This window comes from Lacerta agilis, chromosome Z (assembly GCF_009819535.1).
Source record: "Lacerta agilis isolate rLacAgi1 chromosome Z, rLacAgi1.pri, whole genome shotgun sequence".
Classification (NCBI taxonomy): domain Eukaryota; kingdom Metazoa; phylum Chordata; class Lepidosauria; order Squamata; family Lacertidae; genus Lacerta; species Lacerta agilis.
The window spans coordinates 20,486,420-20,514,291 of NC_046331.1; the positions used below are offsets into that span (position 1 = coordinate 20,486,420).

Consider the following 27,872-nt stretch of genomic DNA (forward strand, 5'->3'; position numbering starts at 1 on the left):
CAAGCAACTGCCTTTGTTAGTTCAAAACTCTGCACCAATTTGTGAACATCTGGGAACTCGGCTACCAGCACCGCCCCACTCTGTGTTAATGGTGTATTATTTATGTCTGAAAGGGAATGGGGGGTATATTTGGTTTAAGATGTTGTGAACATGCTGCATCAAAACTGAGCAAAAATTGCTTGTGGGTGAAGTGTATATCTGGTGTGCATTGCAGAGACTTGGGCACATGAGCTTTGTGTGTGTGTGTGTGTGTGTGTGAGAGAGAGAGAGAGAGAGAGAGAGAGAGAGAGAGAGAGAGAGAGATCTTACCCAGCTTTCCCAACTGGGTATCCCATGGAGCACAAGTCAGAGGGCATAGGGATGAGGAGAGGGCATGGCAGTAACTCATAAAACTCCATCCTTCTCACCAGGAGGCCAGTCCATTTGGGAGATAGATTTGATGGTTTGTACTCGGTCCTGGGAGGCAGAGACAGGGCAGGGATCTTGTTGGTAGACTATCTACCCTGCGGCCCAACCACCTTCCTGACTGAGCTGGTAGAGGAGGTCTTTGGCATGGTGTTGGGGAATCCTAGGACATTAGTTCTGGGGGTCTTCTGTATCCAAGACAGTGTAGTGTCTTGTAGTGACACCAAGGCTATGGACCTCTCACACAGAAGAAGCTCCTTAACGCTGCCTCACTCCTTGTCTTTAGATGGGTGCATAAGACAGTTGTTGTTTTTCCAAGAGGTCTTTGGCACTCCCTGGTGGTTAGTGGGGAGTTGCTTGTTCATGACATGATTGCTTTTTTACTCTGCTTATTGAGCACTGCATAGAATAGTTTTTAAAAGGACCACTTTCTTCCATATTTTCCACCCATACGTTGGTTGGTTGGTTGGTTGGTTATTAAAACTTAAAAAATACCTTGAAGCAGTGTATACAAAACTGAAGCAATGACAATTTAAACAAAATATTACAAAAATACACAGTAGCATATAAAAAGGTTACATTAATACAAAGTCACACATACAAATGTCACTTCATTTTCCTTCTGACACACATCCTCCCTCTCAGCTTCTGGGTTCTCACCTAGGGTCCAGACAAACTCTCAGCTCATCCACAAAAGTCTCACAATTAGAAGAGCTTCTGGAAGCAGCAGATATCTCATTAGTTTCTCATGCTAGACCTGCTTTTTATGGGCAGGCCCAAGGTAGATGGTACTTCCTTAGGATAACCACAGCTATGTCCCATTCAACTGCACTCTCCACACCCAGTTCCATGTACAGCTCTTTCTTCATCCTCTGTCCTCTCCTCCTCCTCCTCCTCCTCCAGCTGCTTTTGGGTTTCTAGCTATGTCTCAGCTACTATAATCTACACTTTTATGCTTTGTGTATAGTATCTATGAACTGAAATTTCATTATCATTATTGAATTGCTATGAAGTGATAAACATGTAGCCACGCATTTGAACCCTGTAAAGTTATGCTAGTAGAATTCAATGCAACTGCTTTCTGGGCACAATGCAAGGGATTGGGACCACAAACAATTCATAATGGATTGCTTCCCCTCGCCCCCATTTGCATTCTTTCCTTTGCTTTGCAATGAATGTGGTGGAACAACGTAGTGACAGTGTAATTCATGTAACTTGGTTAATTAATTACGTAAGTTACATAATTTTGCCACAGCTGACAGCAAGATGAATAACATAGGTATAAGACTAACTATAGCAGAATGCAAACAGTACTACATGCGAAAAAACAACAACAAAGCAGAATGGAAAATGATACCTTCTTGCATCCCTGACTCACCTTAGCCTCACCTCACCTCACCTGCTGTCTGGGTGGATAAAAATAAATGATTTCAAAAAAAAAATCAAAAAAGTTGGATTTTTAAAATTTAAATTGGATTTTTTAAAAAAAATTAAATTGGATTTTTAAAATAAAATGCTTTTGGAGGGGGAAAAATCTTTCCAAAGATAGTTTTCTATTTAAGTTACATTATAGTCCAAAGGCTATTCATCAGGAAATAAGGATTTGTTTAAAGTTTTTCATGTGTGCTAAAACTCAGTCTAAGTTTTTTTTAATCATTTAACCATATTGGTTAACAAACATGGATACATATGCTATAATGTTATTGTTAAAGTTTAATAAATTGTTTAAATTGTTATTAAGGAAATGATATATTATTCTCCTTCCAATAAATTACAGCAGAAAAGTTGTCCAAATATAAACAATGATTTCATAATTATCTGCCTATGTATTTCTGATAGTATAACCAAATCAGTATTTTTTGATATAACTGTAAAAACTACTCTGAAAATTTATTATTCCAAAAATGAAACCTTCCTCTGGTTGTAAATATTAAGGGGATGCCAGCAAAGTTGAACCATTCTGTAAAAAAAATGATTTAAATCAAGTCTTACTGACTAGTGATTTAAATCAAGTCTTACTGACTAGTGATTTAAATTGTGATTTAAACCAATTTGATTTAAGTCAAATCCACCCTGCCTGCTGTTGTTGCCATTTGATGCTTCTTATACCATATTTCCTAGTTTGCAGTAGTTGCTGTTTGCTACAACTGAAGCAATAAAGCATTGTTAAAATAAACTGCAGCTTCCCTCCAGACCAGAACGTGAAACCCATTTCAAACTATGGTTTCTGATTCTGGCTTGGAGACAAACTTTGGTTAACAGTGGAAGCAAATAATATGTGACGTGAACCAATAACTGAGGAAATGAATTGGAATTTGTAAGGAGAGATGGGATGGGGGAGCCTAAGGGAAGCCCCAAGGTAGGGATGGAAGAGAAATTCAATTCAATTTAAAGGCAAACCTAGCTGATCCATACATTCTGAAACAATAAGCAAATCTAAATTCAGCCATCCCACAAAATTCGGATGTCTCTAAATTTTGTAATGTGGTTCTCCAGCCAAGTAATGTGTACGAAAATGTATATACTAGGCTAAAGTGTGCATAAAAACCCATATGTTAAGTGAAGATAACATACAAAAATGCATTATATTAGGGGAAACCATTTTGCAAAAAATCTGTGTATTAGAGGAAATTGTACACAAAAAATGTATATAATTAATAATTTGCACTAAAATGCTGGTGATTGTACATTCTGAAACAATAAGCAAAAAATATGTGTATTAGATTAAATTGTACACAAAAAAATTGTATATAATGAATAATTTGCTCTAAAATGCTGGTGATTATTCATAAAAGAAAATTGTGAACCAATCTGGAGAGCTGAATTTAAGATTCAGAAACTGAGAGAAACCAAAATTGCCAGATTGGCCTATCCCTACCTCAAGGGCCAAACTATAGTTTCGCTGTGACATCTAAACCATTGTCATTTCCCATTGTCTATGCTGATCATCTCAGTCTTGTCCACCTACTATTCTTCCAGGTGGAGGCTGAATACTGTAAAAGCATCATTCAGATATAACAAATGTGTTTTAGGCAACTGATTTGTTTTATTTAGAATATTTTTTTTCCTGGAAAGGGTAAAGCCAGATTAAATGTTAGGCAAGGACACAGGCTGACATTCTGATGCCAACAGCATTGTGTGGATGCTATGGAAAATGAGCATACATAAGGAGCACCCATCTTGCAATAAAAGTCAGTCTAGAGGCCTCCCCAGTGTAGAATATAATTGCCCTGGATGTGACCCATATTCCTCTGGGTTCTGGGCAGTGCTTTGCACACAATTGGGGCTGTAGAAGTGTTGTGCAGTTGTGGTGGACATTGTTTGCTTCTGACCTGATTGAAAAATACAGTAGACCTCAAGGTAGGCCAGTTATTGTGCTTTCACATTTCAGTCCTCTTAATTGAGCTTTTCTTTCACTCACAGGGTTCCAAATTGGTTTGGGGATTCTAATGTCCTGTAATTTTCTTTTTGTACATGTGTAGGCTGGCCGGCTTCAGTTCAGAATGGATTCATGAACTCCTGACTGAATTGATGGGTGACCAAGAAGATAATAATCGTGCCTCAGAAGACCCAGAACCAATCCCAATTAATGGGGTGAAAGAGGATGGTAAGGAAATCTATTTGTAGCAAGGGACCCACTGCCAACTCCTAATGGAAACTGATTTACTCCAACATCTGTCCCTGAACGTCAGCCTGCTTTCCTTGTGCCGTTTTCTTAATAAGATTCAATATTTCACGTTCATGCAATGCTTCTGAGTGCACGCATTATCCATGAGTCATTTATTATCAGTTGCATTCCTTACAATAACCCTGTAAGGTGGGAGAATATTATTATTATCAGTATCACCATATGGAGGTTTTCCTAAGGATCCCTCGTGAGTTCATGTCAGGGGTGAAATTTGAACCAGAGCCCCATTCATTTGTAGCTATGGTTCTCATTCACTTTGCTATACCAGACTCTCTAGGAAGCATTGAAGTTTGGGCTTCTTGCTTATGTTTCGATTTTTAATTTTCATAATTGTCAGGATTTAAAAGCAGAGTGGTTGGGGTTAATAGGCAGCTTGTGAAAATGCTTTTGTGAAGAGTACATTGTACTCTGTGCTCTGAATATATATATATATATATTACAATGATGCTCACAGGAATCACCAGAATTCTCATGCATAATATTTTATTTATGACTTTTTTCACTCCATTCCATTCCATTTCATTTGACAATTGGTTAGTAATTAGCCTGACCATCAGGCAAACCTAGGCCAAAGCACCAGAGCCCTGGAGAATGGGATGGAAAAGGGGTGTGTCCCCCCCCCCCAATGTGTTTGTGTATGGAGCTGTCTGCTTCGAAATGATCTGAGCTGCATATTATGCATCAAAGTTTAGTGAGTTAAAAAAAGAGAGTTTGAAAGTGGTGTTATATATATATATACAGTATATTAAAAAGCCTCTTCCACAGTGAAATTTTGCTGCAGAGCATGATCAACAAGCATTATAGGGAAAGGTTAAATAATTAATATTGTTCGTGAGTCTGTCTACATGGAAATTAAATTTCAAACTAATAGCTGGGTTGTTGTTATTAAAATTTCTCTGTACAGTGACCTAGTCTGTGGCCAGCTTGACATGGGAATATTAATTTAGAACATGTTTTAAACCTAAACACCAAGCAGGGATTAGCTGTGCTGTTCTTCATTGGTACGTGGCCACGATATGCTAGTTTAAGGGTTGTTTTTAATTTGTGAGTGAGAGTGAATATGTGTGTGTGTGTTTTAAATGTAACATCAAATAAATTAAGTGAATAAACATCAGTATACTGACAGTAGTAGTGGTAGTGGTAGTAGTAGTAGTAATGCTATTTTCCACATCATTTGGTTCGTAGGAACCATTTGCATCCATGGAGGGATGAAGATTCAGATTGAAAATTCCGAGGGTCTTATTTTTCCTGCTCCCTTTTCTCTCCACCCCTCCTTTTCCCTCTCATTCCTTCAGAGTCACAAGACCTGGATGGAGAAGAGAAGGCTTCACAGGATGCAGAGGCCGCAGTTCCATCTCCACCGCTGTCATTCCCAGGTGGTCTGAAAGAAAGCCAAGGGGGCAGCCGCGCCCAGCAGGCCCCGGCTTCAAAGAAGTCCTGTTGGCTGAACCCCCCCTCTCCCCTGAGGCTGGCTGATGTAACTGACCACATTTCTGATGACTCCTCCTCTATACACGCCATTTCACTTACATCATGCGTCTCCAAGGGCATGAGCACCTGGTCCCTGCCTGGAGACTGTGAGAAGGCTCCATTCAACATTATGGAACCTGGGAGCATCTCAGCCCTCACCGGTGACTGCTTGATGCAGCCGAGCCGGACCTGCCTGGGCTACTTTATCGAATCAAAGGATGGCATTGATTCAGAGCCAGGAATAAGCCTGAAAGTGGGTGATATAAATAGGGATTATGACACCTGTTCAGTCTCTGATATAGGGATTCATTGCATGAGCACAGGGGAAACCATGAGATATGGGGATCAACTGCTTTCAGACCAACTATTAAGCTTCCCTGCGCATAAATCAAGGGCAGCAGACAAGAGAGATGCAGAGAAATCTGACAGCGATTCAGAGGACCCCACTCAGAAAAATTACTATGAGGGATTACTCTTAGACAAGTGCAATGGGGAGGAACCTTTACTAACAAATCCCAGCCAGGAGTGGGGTTATTTTGAATCTTTCATCAGTGAAAGCAAAATTGAGCTGCTCGACCTTTGCTCCAAAAATGAGCTTTCTGTGAACCTGTTTTCTGAGGAAGATGTGGATAATTACATGTTTGATGATGACTCAAACTTGGGAAGTGACGTCTGCTCCTTAAAAATTCGTTATGAGTCCTTCCAAGACAGTGTGAAGGAGAAGGCAGGTTCTCTGCAGGACGATGCCCAGCTTAATTTCTTCCCAAACGTGCTCAGTGGATGCCCTAAAAAGGAAGGCCGAATGGCCTTGAAGAGGGGGCCTCGAGGGGCCACTGATACTTCCCAGTTCAAATCTGAGGAGAGCATCATTTGGGGGGAAGAGGAGGCAGATGGAGGAAGGGAGGATGACGACGAGGAGAGTGAGAAAGTTGCCTTAAACAAATCTTGCACCAGTACAGAAGTGGTACAGTACATTTCTCCCAAAAGAAACCACTTCTTGGAACTTGTTAATTCCACAGAGGATCCTGGGGACTTCAGTGATGACAGCACCTGTACTGAATCTTCTTTTGATATTCTCCAAAACCTTAAGGACTGCAATAAGTACCTGCCCAGAGACCACTCCAGTTCCTTCATACAACAGAACTATGGCCTGCGAGCAAAGAGGAAAGTGCGATACAGTGACGATTACCTATATGATGTGGATTCCATTGAGAGCGAGAAGATTGTGGATAAGAAGGAGGGCCACCCAGATGATGGACCCAAGGAGGAGGACGATGATGAATGGTGTCCAAAGAAAAGGAGAAAAGTTTCTCGCAAGGAGCCCCCAGTCATCATAAAATACATCATTACCAACCGTTTTAAAGGGCAGAAACAAATGCTTGTCAAGCTTTCCAAAGTGGATCCCAGTGAAATTACAGTGACCCTGAATGAAGAACGGTTGAAAAAATATGCCAAGATGGCCCCCTTGAAGAGCTTCTGGCAAGAGAAGTGGCAGAACCGACTGAAATCAGAACTTCAGAGCAAACAAGGTTTATATCTCAATGGCTCTGAGGTCTCCTCCTTGCCTCACCCACGGAAACGAAAAGGCAAATTGGCCAATAGGCACAGGATTCAGAGAATCAAAGCCATTGAGCAACCCATGGCCAAGCCCAGCTCTTGTTCTTCAGACCCAAGGCAGGTTTGCCGCAGAATCGGAGATAGCGATGCAGGACCAAGAGGGATGCAGACCCTGGCTGTTGCAACACCCAGCTGTGCAAACGGCTTGCAGCTGAATGAAATCGCGAGCCTTGCCTCACCAAAGGAATTCAAAGGGCCCGAGAGGAAAGTGTTGCGCAGGATCAAGTTCAAAAGCGAAGCCAGGCTGAAATGCAAGCAGATTAAGGCCAGCCTGGCAGAGGCCTCCCCAGCCTTGGAGAACCAGGAGCCTCTTGCAATGGATGAAAGCGGTCCTTGCACTGCAGATGGCTCTCGCCTTACCGAACACAAGGAGGATAAGGTTGCTAAAAATCCTCCGGCTTTCCTAGCTACTGCCTGCTCTTCAGACAAGGCCCTTACGTCTGCTAATCTTGCTGCCAGTGTGCCCCTCATCCCTGGAGGGTATCTGCAGACACTGTTAGATGCCTCTGATTTGTCAAGCAACACTGGGATCTCTTACTTCAGTCATCAGCAGTCTAAGCAGCAGCAGGAGAAGCCCCTTCCTGGCCTTGTTCAAGCAGAGAAGCCGTTCTGCACTCTGCAACCTGCCCAGAGCTGCGTCCTGTCCCCACCAGAGTCAGAGCTGCAGCAGTCACCGAGCCACTTGGAGATGGAGCCCAGCAGCTTCGGAGGCCTCTGGCCAGCAAGCAAAGCATCCGGTGGCAGCAGCCAGGAATTTCCGAGTGATTTGCGGGAGGCTCCTGCACAGTCAGTGGCAGAGTTCGGGAGCTGTGCAGGGGCAGATGGCCCTCAAGCCTCTGGATACAGTCAAGTTAACCTGAATAGTAGCAAACTGCCATACCAAAAAAAGTACATGTCAGATAGCCAGCAGTCGCAGTCAGAGGAATCCTTCCAGTCGTGTCATTTCAATAATAGAGAGGGGCATTTTCAGTTCCAGCAAGGTGCGCTAAGCACTGACGACGGGAGGCTGATTAGCTTTGATTCAGTTGGCTCTTTGTCGGTTAGTTCCAGCAACTTCAGTTCCCTAAGTTTAAAGTCCTGTGAAAAGGATGGTGAAGATGACATTGCAGATGATTTCTTGGCCCACTGCAGCCCCAAACTAGTGATTCAGCAAAGCATAGATGAAATAACACCTTTGAAGGAGTCTACGGACCTTTTGGATATCTCCAACTTCACTCCTGACAAGTTCCGCCAATCATCCCTTTCAGAAATGTCTCCCCCAGATACCCCTAACCTTTCCCCACAAATAACTGGGTCAGAAGTCAAACCACTGGGCACAATGAAATGTTTTCCCGAGGGCTCCCAGGCTGTGCTGAATAACCCTGAGAAAGTCAAGTGGGGATGTGGGGTCCTCCAGACGCACCAAGATCAGGCTGATAATGGATTTACTTTAAATAATCACCAATTCCAGTTCCATATGTTTAATGATGAAGATTCTGTCAGCCTTCTTGAAAAGGGCCCGTGCCTGTCAACATTTGATGAGCCATCTGGCCAAATTAACAGCAACACTAAAGTGTCAAAACCGAAGAGGAAAGGTTCATCCAATAAAAATATGAGTGCATCCCCAAACCCTCCACAGAAAAATGTACGGAAAAAAGCACCCAAAGCCAGCAAAGGGGCAGAGAAGGGGCAAAGCAGAAATTCTAGACAGCCTCCCAAATCAACAAGGAAAGGGAAGAATGTGGCTGGAGCTCATGACGAAAAGGCTTCGAGCGTTGGTGGGAGAGCAGCAGCTCCACTGAACAACTCGGCCTCAGCGACAAAAGCATTGGTGGAATCCATCCACCGTGGTGGCCCAACCTCCATCCAGATAGGGAAGTCTAACGGGCTTCCTGGGGAATGGGCCCTGGGGAAGGACAACAGCGGAGGCTGGTCTGAAGCAAGCCTAGGTAATGCTAACAGCCTCCTCAATGATGATCAAAGGGAATTTGAGGAGCCGTCCAACATTTTGTCAAACATAGCATCTGGAATGGCAGATGTTCAGAGATTCATGAAGGTCTCCATTGAGCCACTGTGGGGGCCCGTTTCTCATAACAATGCCTCTGATGTATTCCAGCCTCCTGAATCAAACAGCCTGAAATTGAAAACTCTTAAGATCCTGGCTGGCACATCACAAGAGTCTAAGAAAAAGGTGAATGGTGGTTCTTCTGCAACGGGAAAGAGTAACAAGCCAGGGAACAAGGGTTTGAACAAAGCCAGCGCCCGAGCTGCCTCCTGTGATCCTGGACGTCCCAACTGTTCAGCTGGGTACTCCCCAGATGTTCACTCTCCCTTTTTTGATAAAAGCTATAGTAACCTGAGCACTTTAGCCAAAAACGAGCCCACCCATAAAAAGCTGTATCGGCATAAATCCACTTCTAAGTCACTGAGAGATGACAACTGTAAAGCAAAGCAAGCGGAGCGTGAGCAGGTCCGTAAGGACCCGTCTGCGACGGCTTCATTTGAGAAACTGAGGTAATGCTGCACCAAACTCGCTGGAATGCCCCCTCCCCCTACTACCTGCTAATATTTTTTGGTGGTTGTTCTCCTTTATGTTCTCAGAAGTGCATGAAAATACTCATTTCTTGCAAGCTACCTAAAAGAATGACCAAACTTCTTTTCCCCCTGGCTTGGCTGGGGTTAAAAACAAATTAACAAGGCTACTCCTTTTTTCTTGCTGTTTGGCTTCTTCAGTTTTGTATTCATTTGTTTTATTTTTAAGGGCTTGTTTTGTGCTCTCCCTTTTTCTTAAGCTTTCAAAAAAAAAGAGGAAAAGACTTTTTTAACTTTTCGGTTTAAAAAATAAAGAGAAAAGAGAGGTGGTGTGGTGCATGCCCCCTCCCCCTAAAAAAAGCCAGACAAACGCAGTATTTAGTTTGCAAATGACAACTCATTCCTAGTTGTGCACCATGTGGCTTCTGGGTATGCATTCTAGCCCCCTGCTGTTTATATCCTAACTGGCACCATAAAGCTTCATCTATCCAAGTTAGAGCATACATGACACCACCTGACCTAACTAAGATGGCATAAAGTGTTTGGTTTTTCTGCAGGGAAACAGACTACATTCTTCTTAAAGCAGAGAGCATTTTTTTAAAACCTGTATTTGGAGAAGAGACACCTTTTTCTAGAAAGACATTTGATGCTTGCTTGGGTTCCTCCCTCTTTTCTTTTTCGCCCCCCCCCCACCCAACCACTTCCTTGCTCAAGAAAGATATATATATATATAAAACAATGCCTTGTAATATGTTCAAGTGTTTAAGTGCTCAAATCAAAACTTTGAAGTTGTGGGACTTTTCATCTTTAACAGCAAATCTAACATAGTATTCCCTGTGTTTCAGAAGTCATACTGTTGTACAGTTGTTGATGCACTATTACTGACAACAACCACACAAATTGTGCCAAACTCTGAAGAATTGATGTACTGTACATATTTTTACAACTCTTTATCAACAATGGGTTGTGAGTGTTTACTGGAGCTATTTTTCCCCCTCTTGATTTTTCTTTTGCCTTCTGATTTACTGTAAACATTCCACTGGTACGATTAGCTACCCCCCTTCAAAAGCAACCACTATGAAAATGATGTTCACTTATACTGTAATGTACCAAAAGTTTTATGGGCATGACTAATCATGTGTGTGCCAAATTAACTTACCTCATTTCATGAATTTTTTTCCCTCTAGTAGGGAGGCCAGGAGGACTTTAAAATGGATTCTGGGAAATTACAGTGCCCTCTGGAAAGTATTGATGAAATATTTAAACCTCATTCTGTGAGTGTTTGATTGGAGGGTTTTAGACATCAAACAAAATCACTCTAGGTAAATTTACTGGAAACTCAAGTGTGTACATTAGTCAGTGAAATGAAGAGCAACAGTTAAACCGTCGCCTGTTTTCTTTCAAGCAAAACCTGTAGCTGAAGGTTATTTCAAAAGCAAAGTTGTATTGTTCATATTTGTAACTCAGTTTTCTATATTTTATAATACGACTTGGGATAGATTCTAAAAAAAAAATAGTGATGGGGGGAAATGGGAACCAATGCATTTCATATACACTGTTTTGGTATTTTGTTTTGAGCTGTTTCGTAGCCATTTCTACGCTTCTCCTGTTAGATGAGCTCTCTGCTCCAAGCTTTGGTGTTTTCTAAACAATTAAAAGAAATTATTGTTTGAAGGGTTGTTTTGTTTTTTTAAAAACAATTTCTAATGCAATTACGAATTTGTATGTTGACGTCATATATCATACAAATGTGGAAGTGGAACTCTTTATGATCTCGTCAAGTTGGGGACTAGATATAGGGGGGTAAGTGCATTCTGGGGACAGTAATAAGTGCTGGCTGCTTAATGGCGATGTAATTTATCAAAAGGCCTTATTTCAAATCTTACCCCCCACCCCAAGTCTCCTCCAAGGGAAAAAAATGCATTTGTGAACCTGAGCCTGTACATTTTGCTACTGATTTTTATGAAAACTTGATAATGGAAAAGGCCTCTCCGCTGGGTAGCCTTTTGGAAGCAGATGTGGCTAAGATTAGGACCTGCTGCACTGGGAAATGATAAAGTGAATAGGGATTTAAGAGCATTTCCAAAGAGGGAAGGAAAGCATTGAAGTGACCAAGGGTCTTCAGCTACTTACCACTAAGTCCTGTTTCGTTCCTTTCAGTGTGGCACAGTCATGACTCCCATTCCTCCAGATTATATCCTTGGGGCTCATAGGATGCTATGATGCTTCCATGCAGCAGTTGATTGTGGAAATGCTGCTGTTCATGCATCCACATTTTGCATGGGATCCATACAATACTGTTTTCATCAAGATGCCATGCTGCTTCACATTTCAATCGGGATTTACCATTTCCACAGCAAATCTAGCAAGTAAAACAAAAATAACAACCCCGTGGAAATTGAAATCTGAATTAAATTCTTAGGGCAGGGTGGTGGTTGCTTTTTGAGACCCATCATGTGGACTCTGCCCCCCCTCCAAAAAAAAGCCTGTATGCATGAGCACAAAAAGCTGCCATGTGGAGGCACCTATATTGGTGCCTATTCTCCTTTCTCCTTCAGGCAGATATTGTATCTGCTCAGCTAATAGCAAAGGTGGAAAGGGGCATTAAAAACAAAACCTGGTGATTTAATAGTTCTATACAGGAAGGTTATGGATAATCAGAGGTTTGTTTTGGCCTGGTTGGCACCTGACCTTTCTGAGTTTCACATTCATTGGGGCCGTCTGATTATTTAGCAAAGTTCCTCTTCCTGTAAATTGGAAGATAAAGGATACCTTAACCATTAGACTGCTTTGCTGCAGCCCTGAAAGCAATACACTTGCACAGCTTTCTGCCCTCCAGATGACAACTCCCATCACCGCAGCCAGCTGTGTTGGTCCAAAACATCTGGAGGGCACCAGGTTGGAGATGTTGGCCCTAACTGATTTACATCCTGAAGAAGGAAGTGTCAGATTGCTGACTCTGGGTCAATCTTAGTACTACTTGGTTGTTTAGTTCTAAGATCACATAGGAGCCTGATAGGGCTGCCGCAATACGTTTTGGCACTTGAGGTGAACCACAAAATGGTGCTCCCACACCAGGAAAGAAGGAATGAGTGAAGATCTACATCAGGAAGAGGGGCAGGCAAGGATAAATATCTACACTGGGAACAAGAGGAGAATAAAGATTTACATTAGGAATAAGAGGGCATTGGAGATCAGTATCAGGAACAAGGGGGAGAATCAAAACAACCTTACACAACAGTTGAAGTGCAAATAAAAGGACTTCATTGTGGGAGGTGAGGCATGCTTAGAATTGTGCTTGGCAGGGGCAGAGTCTAGGAGACCTAAGAGGGTAGCCTCCTCCATTTCCTCCCTACGAATAGGCTCTGCAACCTGAGGCAATTTCCTCATCTTGCCTCATGGGTGAGCTGGCCCAGCACATTTCGGCACCTGAGGCAAACCACAGAATGGTGCCTCCCCTGCCAGTTTAACTTTGGAATAAATTTTACTTTATTTGGGGGGAAAGTACAAAACCAGACTTCTAAGCACAACTCCAGTGCACATGACTTTGTAGCCACCACCCACTGATGCATGCACACAAACATAAAGTTGTTTTGTGCTCTCTGGAACTTCGAAGCGGTTACCTGCTTTTAACATTCCAGTTCCAATCTCAAGAATCATTCTGTGAGCCCTGCCGTTTCCCCTGCCCTGCCTGCTCAATGCATACAGTAAAACACTCGAATATCCACTTCAAATCCCAACCTTCTCATAAAGCTGACATGGTCACCTTCAGCTCTCAGCCTAGCCTACCTCACAGGATTGTTGTGAGGAAAGAAATTTGTGAGGGAAGGGATTGTGTACAACACCTTCAACAGATAAATGGGATGAAAAAAAGATTTAAAATAGGTATAGGGGGGATATTGTTGTACAATATACAGTTCAAAACAAGATAATCTTTCCGTAGTATCCAAAATGGCCACCTTTGCATTGCATGGTGCCTTGCTGTGCACACCCATCAACATATGTGCACACAGACATCAAATGCATCCTGAGATTAATTTTGCAGAAACTTTGGGAATACAGGTAAATCTGCAGTCCTGTGTGCACTTACCTATGAATAAGCCCAAGTGAACATGGTGAGGCTGACTTCTGAGTAAGCATGCATAGGTTTCTGCTGTGAGTACTGAAGACTGGCTAGCATGTAGTAACTTTTATAATGGATGCTAATATTTGAACAAGACATGGTTTTCTATATCCTACATCCACATGCCTCCACTTTTTGCATGATTATCAGGAACTGAAAGGGAAATGGATTTCTTTCCCCCACTCCAAGCTAGCTCCAGCTGTGGAATACAGTCTGGAGAACTGTCAACAAGTTTAGAAATCAAAGGTTTTAAGGGTTACCCAGTAATGAGAGGTTTTCTTTTAAAAATCAACAACATGCCTGCTAAGCAGAGCAACCATAGCAAGGAAAAATTAAAAAATAAGCATCAAGCAACCAAAAACCTTTTTTTTTTAAATGAAACCAATTTGCCTGTGCCATGGTCACACCACCATGATTTCCCCTCTAAATTAAATTAAATTCGCAGCCTAACCCACAACTAATACTTGGAAGTAGAGAGCCAGCAAGGTGTGGGGGTTAGAGTGCCAGACTGCAACCTTGGGAGACCAGGGTTCTAATCCCTGCTCGGCCATGAAGCTCACTAGGTGACCTTGGGCCAGCCAATGCCTCTCAACCTAACCTACCTCACAGGGTTGTTGTGGAGATTAAATAAGGAGATGAAGGACCATGTACACCACCTTGAGCTCCTTGGAGAAAAAGACGGGATATAAGTGCAATAAACAAAAAAACAAACACGTAAATTCTGTGGAAATCAATGGGGTTTACTCAAGTCTATGCATGCTTGCCCAGAAGTAAATCCCACCCAATTACATGAGATGATACTCTTAATTAAGCATGAAGGTGTTAAGCAAGTTAGTGTCATTAAAGGCAATGTTTTGATTGCATGTGCAACCCACTTTTGTGCATGTTTACTTGTAAGTAAGTCCCACACTTTCCCTAGTATATGTGTTTAGAAAAAAAAAATACCCATCTTTTTAGGAAGAGGGTAAAGAGTTAAGTTTAACAGGAGAAACACCTTTGCTTGGCAGCTGCATGCAGGACCAAGCCGTCCATGAGCAAAGGTGAGGTGAGGTGACCTCAGGTGGCAGGATCCACCTAGGGCAGCAGATCCCAAGGTTGATCTTTATCCCCTGACCCTTCCCTTGTTCCTGCTGTAGATCTTCCCTGACTCCTTTCTTCCCTGGTGAGGAGAGGGAGCACCATTTTGGAGTCCTTCTCAAGTGCCAAAATGTCTTGTACCAGCCTGGCTGTATTTGGAGAGGGACTCTGTCCAATCCATTTTTGAACAGGCAAGATCCAAATGGCCCGCCAAATTACACGCAGGGTAGGAAGAGGAAACCCCAAGGATGTTCACTAAGAATCAAAGCCCTGGCTAGAATTGCAGCACAAGAATCAGAGGCAATCTCTCTCCGCTATCAGTCACCACAGAGCTGAACTGACTCAGGAATCAGGGGAAGGGAAGTCACTGGAGCTAAACGGAAACCAGGTGAAATATACAAAGATTCTCCCAAAACGAGCACAACTGGTAGCAAGGGCAAGCTGTTAGGTCATCATACCTAGTTTTTATACATTTAATAATCTGTGGAGGGAGTGGAGATCCACATAGGGAAGAAGCAGGGCTGAAGATCAACATTGGTAAAGTAGTGGCTTAGACTTCTCCTCCTCCTCCTCCTGGTCCTCTCAACTGCTGCCCATCTCTGGCCTCGGTGAAAAGTCAGTAGAGTTGTTGCTACACAGTGGGCTTCTGGGTGAAAAGGAAGCATGAGCCAAGCCAGAAGACAAAGCCAAGGAAGGAGAGGGGCAGCAGCTGAAGGTAGTTTTAAGCAGAAGTGACACCTATGTGTCACCAGCAAATTTATTTGTTTTAAGAACATCCTCTATCTCAATTTGCATTTTGCAGGTGCTTCTCTTTCTCCCTTTGCCTAACCCCACTGATGTTTATTACCTTCCTCCCAGCTGTAAAACACAGAGTTAACAAGCAAACTCAAAGAGTATTCTTTCTCATCAGGCTTCTTCCTCTGCTATCTGCAGGGTGGACTGGAGATGCCACCACAGCCCGCATACTTGGCCCCATGTCTTACCCCACAGCACCATCTCCCACTGTGGGGGGATTTGGAGAATGTTGATGCCATCACAGAGTGGATTTCTTTGGGGCCAATGGCTGCTGGTGATGTGGATGCTTCAAACACACCATTGGCACATAGCAAGTTCAAGACTTGCTATGTACTTGAAACAAACCATTGTGCCAGACCATGTTGATTCCCTGTCTTGGGATGTGCCTGTGATGTGTTGTTGCAGCTGCTGCATGATCAAATAGCTTACACACACACACACACACACACACACACACACACACAATACCCTGTCTTATGGAAATCAAACCACATGCTTGGTGCTCCTCTTTATTCCAAGTACTTGTGAGAGGCCCTGTGGTTTGATTTCCACAACTGCAAAATAAAAAACTACTTAGAATCATAGAATTATAGAGTTGGAAGGGACCCAAGGGCCCCTCTAGTCCAACTCCTTGCCTGAAATACTTACTCCTCCCCTTGCCAATTAACATGTCACAGTGCACCTCTGCGATGCTGGTTCACATATAGTAAGCATGTGGACACTGCTTTGTGTCATTGCCATTCATGGCTGACACCAGGGGGCAGGGGTGGGGGCTTTTGTGTGCAGAGAGTTTCTGCACAGGCTAGGCTTCATTTTTAAAAATAGTTTAAAAGTTTACACTGGTCTGAAGAACACTGTGTGGCCAAAACTTCATGGAGAGCTGGTGAACATGAAGCTAGTGAGGTGCAAAAGCCTGGAACAAGGTAGTAGAATGGACGGGGCAGGGGTGGGTGGGGCAGGGATTACATTTTTTTAACCCTCCCCAATGTGAAAAGCTCCTTGCAAGTAGAAAACTAGCACAACAGGAAATGGTAGAAATTTAAACATCATGCACTAGGGTTTGCTTTTTAAATTAAAAGTAGCACTTCCTACCCTCCTGTAACCCCCACAATCCAAAACAGTATTCCCAGCCTGCAATCTGAAGTGGTAAATCTGTTCTACCACCTCATTCCACTGCATATGTGGATACCGCCTAATTTAAAGTGGTCACCTCACAGGGCCCTGTATGCTATGTGTGGAAGTAATGCTGGCTTCCACTCTCTGCACAGGGCAGGCAGGTGTAGATGAGCAGAGGTGCCACCCTACACCTTTTGCAGAGACAACACTGGGATATGAGCTGGTTACTGTTGTTCTCCAGCCTGCACAAACCTGGCACCAGATTTGAGGAAAGTTGGCATTATTTACCTGCAGAGCCTTCTGAGAAGTAAATGCCCTGTCCTGTGAATGTAACACAGTGTGACACAGCTGTGCTTTTTCAGCTCTCCTTCCAGTTGGGCATCTTGAGAGGAAATGGGGGGGGGATTCCCTCATGGTGGATACCTTGGCTTGCTGTGGCCGAGGTCTTTTGCCAAAAGCAGATTCCTCCCCACTCTGACCCTGAACCGATGTTTAGTTCACTCCATGTTCCTACGTAAACCTGTATCATGATCCATACATACAACACATAATAAGGTATGTTGTACTGAAACATGCAGCAATAGTTATTGTGTTTCCTAAATGTGCAATAGGACATGCATACAGGATGTAAGGACACAGTGACTCTCTCTTTTGCAGCATATTGACAAACCTGCACTCTTAATACAGGTGTCTCCCTCTCCACCCGGCAACTTCTCCCCATTCCCTGTTTTTACTTCAGACAGGTGCTGCCTCCTCTGCTTGCTTAGCTCCTTCCCATGCACACTCTATTTCTCTCAGCCTTTTGTCGTCTGTTTATACTCAATTCCCACACCCCACATTCATTTGCACTGCTTGAGTTCTCAGACTCACTCTCCACCCCTTCCCTTGGAAACCCCCCCCCCTCTAGAAAAAACAAACATATTTGTGCACTGCCAACCTGTGTGCTGTGCACCTTCCTTACTGCTACCTCAATTTAGCATTGTCATAAGCACCATTTTTCTCAATTCTGCATTTGCCAAAAACCTCATCCCCATCTCTACCATCACTTGGCTCAATTTGGTGTTTTCTGTTTCATTGCATTGCCCACCCCCACCCCCAAGCTAGAGATCTGGAACATTGCAGCTATGCTGTCTGGTGCCATTGTACATCTTCCTTTCCTTCCCTGTTGCTTTTCCATGAAGCCCTCATGCCCACCCTCTAGCTTGTTCCTGCAATGACACATCCTTTCCTGCTTCTTGGCTTCCTCTCCTTTTTCTTTTTTCCTTTTGTATCAGCTGCCCCACCTATTGGTATAAACTGGTTAACTTGCTCTCCTTCACAACTCTTCTTAAGTGGTGCCTGGGTTTCCACTGGCTCTTGTTTGGTTCTTGCTCTTAAAACTCCTGTGGCATTTTGGAGAAAGGGTTATACATGAAGTGAGAGCAAACCCTGGCATGTCTATACAAAGATTATCAAGCTAGCAACCCTTCTGAAAACTGCTTGCGAACCAAATGTCAAGCAGGGTTCTAAACAGAGTTAAAAGCCAACAAGTATATGAGGTAGAGGGGTCTGAATGCAATGTTTTTGTCTGTTGGAAGTCCAAATTGATGCTGTTTTCAAGCAAGCCGCCCCTAGCCCCACAGTCCAATTTTACACTGAAGCTGGACAGGTATTTTTCAAAAGGGTTCAAAGGGGTTGGAAAAGAAATACTATTCCCCATGATATGTACACACATTTCTTTTTCCCCCTCTGTTCCCTCTGCTCAAACAGATTTTTTCAAGGAATACAAAAACCTACTGAACTTATTTTCCCAGAGGCAGAAGTGGTATAAGTGTACAAACCACCAACAGTGGTCCCTTTTTCAACTCTGTGCCAAAACCACCATGTGTTTTCAACCTCTGAATGTGAAGATTAGAGCCTCTTTTTAAGATTTTGGTATTAGGATCCAAGTGCAAAAAATGCAAGGTTCATCTCCGTTTTGACGGTTGAAGCATACGTATAAAACCATGCCCTTTCTCTTCTACATACTTGCAGATAAGAGCCCAACCCTCTCCTGGCCACCCATTGTGAGCGTTTTGAAGGGGAAGGTGAAATGTAGGCATGTGAACCCTTCAAAGCTGCTGCCCTGTGGCATGTTTTTTCAACGCAGATGTCAGAGAACCAGAGTGCAGAATTGTTTAAAGAGCAGGGACTCTGGCATTCTGACACATTTAACATTATAATGTGACCACTGTCATCATTGTGGCTACCACAAGGCATTTTAGCACACACTCCAAATCCCCATGAAGCTTTGAAGCAGGTTGCCAAATGTGAAATGCTCAACAAAGCTAGAGAGGGTAGCTGACTTACACACATTACTTTTGACCCAGATTTACCTGTGGTCAAACAGTGAAACACACTCCAAGCTGTGTACCAGAAGGGAACATGGAAGTAGCATCCACACCACAAGCTTTCCACACCCATATGGCAAAACTGCTTTCTTATACAATATTTAAATAAATAAATACAAGTCATATAACCCACCCATTCTCTTTTCTTGGCCCCCGCCCCTCTGAGCATTACTCCCACCACTGGAACTACGGAAAATCATTTTGCATTATGCCTGAACTAAGGCTACTGAGATCAGTATTTAAGAAAGAGGCAGGTCCATGAACTGTAGGTTGTGTTAGATTATAGCATTTAAAGCTTTGCATTTTCAGCTCTGCATGATGCAATTCCCCCAAGCACCTCTGAGGAACTGTGGCTTGAGCCTCCACAATATCAGTTTGAGAATGAGCCCCTCTCTTCTTTTCAATGAGCTAACCATTTTTTTAAAATAAAAAGATGCAAAAAAGGGGGGGTGGAATTAAAATAAAGTATGGTATATCTTTGGCTGAACCAAGGCTTTTTCTTAAAAAAAAAACACAAAAAAACAAAAATCTGTTTCTCAGGTAATTAAGTGACACTAATGACAATGGAGTAAGAGCCATTGGGGGGTGGGGGGTGGGAATAAAGTGGAGCTGAAGCAAAGCAGAAGGATGTTTGAGAGAGAGAAAGAGAGAGAGAGAGCAGAGTTAGCAGGTGAGTTTACTGAGACGTTGAACACTTGGTGCGGGGAAAGGGAAGAAAGAAATAGCCTTTTTTAGTTACCACTACCCTTGTAGAGACAGAATCAGAAGCACAAAGGGGGTGTATTTAGAAACTGTGAGATAGGTAAGGGAAGACCCAGTTAAAATCCCTTTTGTCTTTTACTCCCAGTAGGAAGCAGGGTAGAAATCTAAGGAGATGCTCTGTTTCATAACCCGCAGCCCTTGCTGTGGGCACTTTTAATTGCTGCCTACAGAGATTTGAATGTACTGCTCCTTAAGTTTAACTTCCATAGAACCAGAGGCACCTCTTTATTCAGTTGCTTACTGTTTTATGGTGCTAAAGAAAACTTTTATTCCCCTTGAGTATTATGGAAACCCTATATGGCCCTTGAAATGAATGTAACATATCCATTTCTGTTTTTAACAGTGTACACACTGCAAATTTAACATGTTTTGGGGATAATTTGCCTTTCTTCTTCTTTTAGAATGAGCTTTATAAATATTCTGTAGAGTCAATTGAAGTATAATTCTTAAGGATCACTCTAAGACGCCTACAAAATCTTGTATATTTTTAAGTGTGCCAATTTGTAAAATATTTTGTAAGTGTATATTTTTCTTAGAAAAGTGCTGTGAAGTGATTGTATGTGTGAGGTTTCCCCTTTTTGGCACCCCCTCCGGGTGCTAATAAAAGGATGTACACTTAAAAGGTTTCTGGTTTTAAAAACCAAAATACAAAGAAAAAAAATTTAAAACTTTTTGTTGGGAATTTTGTAATAAAAAAAGAAATTGTCGTGAAAGAGTGTAGTGATATTGTGTAAAGGAAACTGGAAAAAAATTGTGAGCGCTTTGCTGTTTTATAGATCCTCTTGTAAATTATTCTTGTAAGATTTTTTTGGTTTCGTTGTTCTTGTTGCAAAGGTTTTAAATATTTGTGACTGACTCTGTACGGTGGAAACGTCATACTGTTAACTTGCTGAGTTTTGTTATATTGTTTATGGAATAAATACAAATAAAAATCTCATTTTAAGATGATGTATGTGAAGAAATCAAACTCTCATTTATTGAGTATCAGAAGGCAAAGTGAGTGGTACCATGGTGTGGTCTCTGGCTCGAGTTATCCATTCTTTTCATAGACTTTTGCTTGGGGTCATGTTCAAAATGTTCCCAATTCTAAATTTAAAACAGCAACAACATTGCCTTTTCATGGCAGGGGGTGAGGAGGGAACAAAAATTGCTCACATTTGGTTGTATGTAGTCCCCTTGGAAAACCATAACTTCAGTATGAATGGAGTAGGCTATGGTGAGCCTTGGGTTGGCATCTTCTTCCTGCATAGCCACAAAGGAAGAGTTTAGAAGCTTCTCCATCCATTTCTGCCTAACCACAGTTTGCAGTGTCATCCAAACTGTGGTTTGAAGTTGACTTGCTTAGTTAATATTAGCCAGAGTTTGAAACTTTGAACTTCACAACAAGGCAAAATGGAAGCCAAAGCTTCCAAATTCCCCATAGCTGTTGGGGCAGTGGGGAGTGCACAAGCCTCACTGTGGCTCATTCAAGTCGTATTCAGCTATGCTTTAGTACAGATATAACTAGCATGGTATGCTACAGATATTGTTGGACCACAGCTCCCATCTTTCTTGACCAGTGGCTATGCTGGCTGGGCCTGGGTCAGCCATTGTCAGGAGTCAGAGTCCTATAGTGTCTGGAAAGCACCACACGGGCTTTGCTTGGTGTGGTGTCATGCCCAAATGCAGCCAATGGGTTTTTCTTTTAATTGTCTTTCACTACACTCATCAGATAATTCTGTGCTGCCTGTACAGCTTCAGAGTTGGCTTTCTCTGTCAGCAATGACCCCCATTACATTACAAGAGTCAGGCCTAGTCACATCCAGACTTGGAATATGCAACACTCAGCCTGCTGACTCCTACCCCATCACACTGCACAATTCATACAATGCTGCCACTCATCCAATGCAAACTCATTCCATTTTACTCCTTCACTTCACACACCTAATCCATTATCTCCCTTACAGTTGCCAAACTACTATCAATCACTCTACTGAAAAGATACTGCAATACCAGGAGAGAACGAAAGCATTCATTGTTGCTGGCAGCAATTTGGCTTCCACTCAGAGATGGGTGGAACTGCACCCTCTCCCTGTTCCCTCCTTCCTCTCACCAAGGAGTGCTCTCTGAGATTTCCACCTCTGCAAGCAGGGGTGCCAACTTGAATAAAAGATTGGGGGTGAGCCCATAGCTGTCAACTTTTCTCTTTTTTAAAGGGAAATTCCTTTATTCCGAATAGGATTCCTCGCAAGAAAAGGGAAAAGTTGACAGCTATGGGTAAGCCCCGCTCCACATAATTGATCACATGATGCTGTACACAAACACTATTTGAATAGCAATGTCCATCAACTTAGTGGGCTGGCCCCTTCAATTATTTTATTGGAGGTGGGGCGAAGGGACCCCAGCCCCTGGGAGTTGGCTCCTACATTCACAGGAGACATTCCACCCAGACACGTACAGCTACACTTGGTTCTACTCACCTCCTCTGCAGTTCTGCCCCAGAAGGACAGGTAGGGCTATCTGAGAAGACAGATGTTCTTAAAAGCCTTCTTCCTCACTAACTCATTGGCTGTCGTAGTGGAGTACACTTAACAGGAAGATTTTAAGCTGGATAACCCGTAGTCAGCCAATGTATTACAAAGGGAGATGGTAACAGATTCAGTGGAGAAGGAGCAAAAATAAAGAATACATGTGGAACCTTGCTGTAATATGGCAAACCTGGTAGAAAGTAAAGAAATTAAAATATATAGAACAGCATTTTGTACGTAGCAAATTTTTAAGGGTCTGGGACAATTCTAGAAGAATTAGCCCTGCTGAATTTCCAGTAGCGGTAGTTATGTATGATATAGGTGGAATCTACACACATATAAAAACCATTCTGAACATTTTTAAAGCGTTTTTTAAAAATAATAATAATAATAATAATACATTGAATTTTACATAAGGGTCACCATCGCCATCTAGTGTAACATTGTATCTTGCACTTAAAACACACTTAAAATATTTTATTTGTAGCTGTATAGCTGAACCCATAGATTTCAGTAAAGATTCACTGTTAGGAAACAGCTATCTGGAGAGAGAGAGAGAGAGAGAGAGAGAGAGAGAGAGAGAGAGAGATGTATATGGATTTATTCATGTATTTTCAGTCACTTGAATAAATAAAATGATTACTAGATACTGATTATTCCCTCTCCGGTATGAATATCTGCAGCTGAGATAATGTCATAGACCATTGAGATTTAAATAATTCAATCTAAGAAGCAGTACAAGTTTTTAAAACATCTTTCTAACATCAGAAAGCCTCATGTAAAATATTTATAAAATCTTTGTTACCTTTAATTGTGTGGAAGAACCAGTAAAGAGTGAAATGTTGCAATGCAGTCACATTTAGGAGTTCTAATAGTGTTTAATACACAAGAGTATATTTGGAAAATATATTCAAATGTTATTATGATAAAATGATGACCAAGATGATGATCAAATTGTATCTGCCCTCTGAAAGACTTCCTAATATAACTGAAACTTAATTGAGAAAAAGTACTACAAGCTAAATCCACATGTGGTGGCCATGATCTCCACAGTGAAACAGAGTAGAGAGAATAAGGAGTGTGCAATTTGACCTAGAGGCTTTTTTATTTTTATTAACTGCTAACGAAAAGGAAACAATCCTTTTAACATCAGGTTCTGTTAGAGAATTGATATCCAGTCTAACAGGCAGTAAGATTGTACTACATAGTGGTTAATAATGGCATAAAGGCTCAAATCCAACAAAATATAAAGCAGAACTATATTAGTACACCATTACGGCAATGTTTACAAGCTATTTAAAAGTGGAAAAGGAAGGCAGAAATTTAACACATTTAAGCCAAGTTGGGCAATGTTTATTGAGTATTAGTGTAAAAAAACCCACCATCTTAAGAGCCAAAATATTTATTTGAGATGATATTTTTTAAAAAAAACTATGATATTTCCAATTCTTCAATTTTCCTTTTATTAATTTCCTGTGTGTTTGCTTTATAAAAACTTTATAAAAATATAAATTGAAAGGCAAAACAATGTGTGTTTGGTAAAATCAGCTACGTCAGATTTAACAATCCCACAGAGCTGGTCCTTCCTTTAGGTGGAATGGAGAAGCAACTGCTGAGGGGAGAGGAGGAAGCCCTCCTGCCTTTGCCCATTCCCATTCTCCAGGGCTGGTGCTCCAGTGCCAGCTGTGTTTGCTTGTTGCTTATCTGGGCCCGTGAACATAGCCAGGATTTAGGGGGCTCTATCTAGCAGATTTGGAATGAAATGTCTCAACAACGGTTGTTTTAAATTGCTTTCTTTCACTTTCTTTCCATATGAACCTACCTGGACCCTGAGATCAACCTATGAGGCCCTTCTTCATGTGCCTCTTCCACGAGATGTCCTGAGGGTGGCAACACGAGAACGGGCCTTTTCTGCAGTGGCTCCCCATTTGTGGAATGCCCTCCCCCAGGGAGAGGTTCACCTGGCTCATTCATTACACACCTTTAGGCGCCAGGCAAAAACATTCTTCTTTAACCAGGATTGACATCCAATGGCATTTTAAAATGGGTGGGTGGGTGGGGGGTGTTATTGGGTTGTTTTGGTTTTTATTTTGGTTATGTATTTTGTGTTTTTATATTGAGATTTTATCTTGTGAACTGCCCTGAGATCTGCGGATATAGGGAAGTACACAAATAATAATAATTTTGACCCCAAGTGCTCAGAAAAATCCGTCAAAATCTTCAGTCATTTGAAAACTAGGAAGTTGAATTAAAAAAATAACACCAGGGAGTACCTTTCATGTGGTTAATGAGTATATTTTGCAAAATTACAAAGAACACGCATTTTTCATCTTATTTTTTTAAAAAAACATCTGAACTAAAAAAAAAGTTTTCTTAGATAGCAAAACAGGTGGAACTTGTGCCGGAACTGTTGGTTTTCCCAGTCAGCTAAATGACTAAGACTAAACTTATTTTCATAAAGATGTTTCATTTTTCTTGAAAATACCTTGCTTTTTTGGTGGGCTTTTGTTGTTGTTGTTGTTAAGTCCCTTTAAGTCCCTTTTCATCTTTTTTTTTAAAAAAAGTGACTAACAAGTGCAATATATAATAATAAGACGACCCTGGCCTTCTGAGCTGCTGATCCCTTAGATAATTGCTGATCCCTTAGATAATTAATTGTTGCTTCTTTTTAAATGCTCTGCTCCCATCTTTTTAAAAACTGTTTGCTTTCCTTTATTGTGGTAAGCAACTGGGGTGGGGGTGGCGAGAGGGGGGGAAAGATTTTTTTAATAAGTAACAAATACACAGTGCCTCCTAGTCAGTATTTAGTTTTCTTTTTTTTCCCCCTTAGGTCAAGTGGCTGAATATTGAATGGTTCCAGGTTAAATCTTGCCGCCATCATATCCCAGGAAGGATTAAATTTCACATCTATTCCCCATACTGTTTTCCCATTATGAGATTACCTCTGCTTAAAGGCTACTCTGCTGTACCTTTACTCAAAGCTACTTAATTCCTTTTCTAATAATCCTAGCCTCTGTAAAATGAGAAATGGTTTTCTTCCATGCTCTGCCTACCAAAGAGAATGCAGCTATTTAAATGCTTAGCAAATGGGATGTGTGAAATCTCCTTCTCTTGCTCTCTGACCAGGGCTGAAATATTCTTGTCCTCAGCACAAGGAAAAAGGAAGAAAGAAGTAAGATGTGCAGTCTCACTGGCATAAGACCCTGTGGTCTGAATATTATATCAAAGGAAATGGCAGGTGCCTAATGGTGAATATGAACAGGTGCACAGAATGCACCTGAACCCACAAGGTGTTTGGAAGCCTGTGCTCCAGGTAATGGCAATAGGTCCCTGCTGTTGGATTATATCCCCTCCCTTATCTTCCACTGTATATTTTCCTATATGTAAACCCCCTCAGGCAGTGTCTTGATTTGGCCACAAAAGCACCTACAAATGTATTCCTGCAGCCCGTGTCTCTGTCAATATTGCCCTGCTAGGGAAGGTTGAGTCTAGAGCAGCTGCTGGACTCTGTGTCATATGCAAGTTCTCTGCTTGGGAAGAGGAGAGGTTCTGTTTTTCTTGCAAACAGAGTTCAATCAGTGTGCTTTAAATGTATTGGGTTGCATGGGGAGAAGGGGCTGGGGAGTGGGAATGAATAAATTGCTTTCTCTGTTTCTATTAAAAGAGTTCATTTCTTAATTTCTGCCTCTCGATATTTCCTATTAAAATTTATTCTTCCAATTCACTTGGGCTCTGGACAACTTCTTCAAATATAATGCAGAACAACTGAACAATTTCTCTCTTGGTATTTTAATCTCATGAACCATACAGGCAACAGGCCATTCTGCATTCAAATGGAGCACTTCATCTCCCAGCGAGCCCATCTACTATGAATATTTGCCATACCCCAGCAGAATGAAACAGTTTCACATTCTTTCTTAAGATTACTCTCATTCAAAAAGGAATCGATATCTTTGAATGTACAAATGATTATTTGTATGTCTTCTTTTGCCCCAGCTGTTCTTCTTAGTTCAATTTGTATCCAATGTGACAAAGTGGGCAGATGAGAGGGTTACCTAATTTTCTCTTTACAAAAACTCTGTGAGGTAGGTTGAACATAGAAGGTCTGGTTCAGTAACCTCCAGTTACCTTCATGGCTAACCAGGGACGTAGGGTCTCCCTTATCCAAACCCCAAACCCTGGAGTCCTGCCGTCTTCCCCACAGCATGTCCCCAAAAAGTTAGTTTCCTCTGCAAGAGAGGGGCTGTAGCCTTGCATGCAGAAGACCCCTGATTCAATCCTTCCCATCTCGTTTTATGAAAGGATTGTTTCTGTACAAAACTCTTTTAATGCATGGCTCCAAGTGAAAATTACAAATAAGGAGCTGGAGGTCATAGAATCATAGAGTTGGAAGAGACCACAAGGGCCATCCAGTCCAACCCTCTGCCAAGCAGGAAACACCATCAAAGCATTCCTGACAGATGGTTGTGAAGCTTCTGCTTAAAGACCTCCAAAGAAGGAGACTCCACCACACTCCTTGGCAGCAAATTCCACTGTCGAACAGCTCTTACTGTCAGGAAGTTCTTCCTAATGTTTAGGTGGAATCTTCTTTCTTGTAGTTTGAATCCATTGCCCCGTGTCTGCTTCTCTGGAGCAGCAGAAAACAACCTTTCTCCCTCCTCTATATGACATCCTTTTATATATTTGAATGTGGCTATCATATCACCCCTTAACCTTCTCTTCTCCAGACTAAACATACCCAGCTCCCTAAGCCGTTCCTCATAAGGCATCGTTTCCAGGCCTTGACCATTTTGGTTGCCCTCCTCTGGACACGTTCCAGCTTGTCAGTATTGTTAAGTAGTGGGTGGACACAGCAGACGACACAGTGATTTTCAAGCAGCTCTTGTTTATTCTCAGGCTGGAACAGAAGTGAACTGAAGGGCTCAGCAGCCTGCTTATATAGAACTCAGCTACAAGCAGCAGTAACAACTTTCTGTAGTTACCCAATCCCTGAACGTCACTTTCAATCCCTCATTTGCATGTGCGGACCTGAGTGAAAACTGCAGCAGAATGAACTATCTACACACACCCCTAGTGGCCTAGGGTGAGAACTTCAATACATAACAAGTATCCTTCTTGAACTGTGGTGCCCAGAACTGGACACAGTATTCCAGGTGAGGTCTGACCAGAGCGGAATACAGTGGTACTATTACTTCCCTTGATCTAGATGCTATACTCCTATTGATGCAGCCCAGAATTGCATTGGCTTTTTTAGCTGCTGCATCACACTATTGACTCATGTCAAGTTTATGGTCTACCAAGACTCCTAGATCCTTTTCACATGTACTGCTCTCAAACCAAGCTTTGGGCCCCAAACTAAGCTTTGGGCCACTCAAAATCATACACTCACACTAGGGATTGAATTTTCTGAAAATCTCAATTATGAGCTTATT

At 42.1% G+C, this 27,872-nt stretch overlaps 1 protein-coding gene across 1 annotated transcript; it reads left to right on the forward strand.

Moving 5' to 3' along the window:
• Positions 1–3,902: 3,902 nt before the first annotated feature.
• On the forward strand, positions 3,903–9,976 carry NEXMIF (neurite extension and migration factor). The gene is made up of 2 exons (XM_033137092.1): positions 3,903–4,012; positions 5,389–9,976. Exons 1-2 carry the CDS (start codon positions 3,937–3,939, stop codon positions 9,675–9,677), a joined length of 4,365 nt encoding a protein of 1,454 aa, XP_032992983.1. The 5' UTR covers positions 3,903–3,936; the 3' UTR covers positions 9,678–9,976.
• Positions 9,977–27,872: the final 17,896 nt, after the last annotated feature.

Bases quoted from the DNA above. Each gene is read 5' to 3' on its own strand.
- NEXMIF (XM_033137092.1), top strand. From the start codon at position 3,937: ATGGGTGACCAAGAAGATAATAATCGTGCCTCAGAAGACCCAGAACCA. The intron at 4,013-5,388 runs GTAAGGAAATCT...TCATTCCTTCAG, and splicing joins TAATGGGGTGAAAGAGGATG to AGTCACAAGACCTGGATGGA.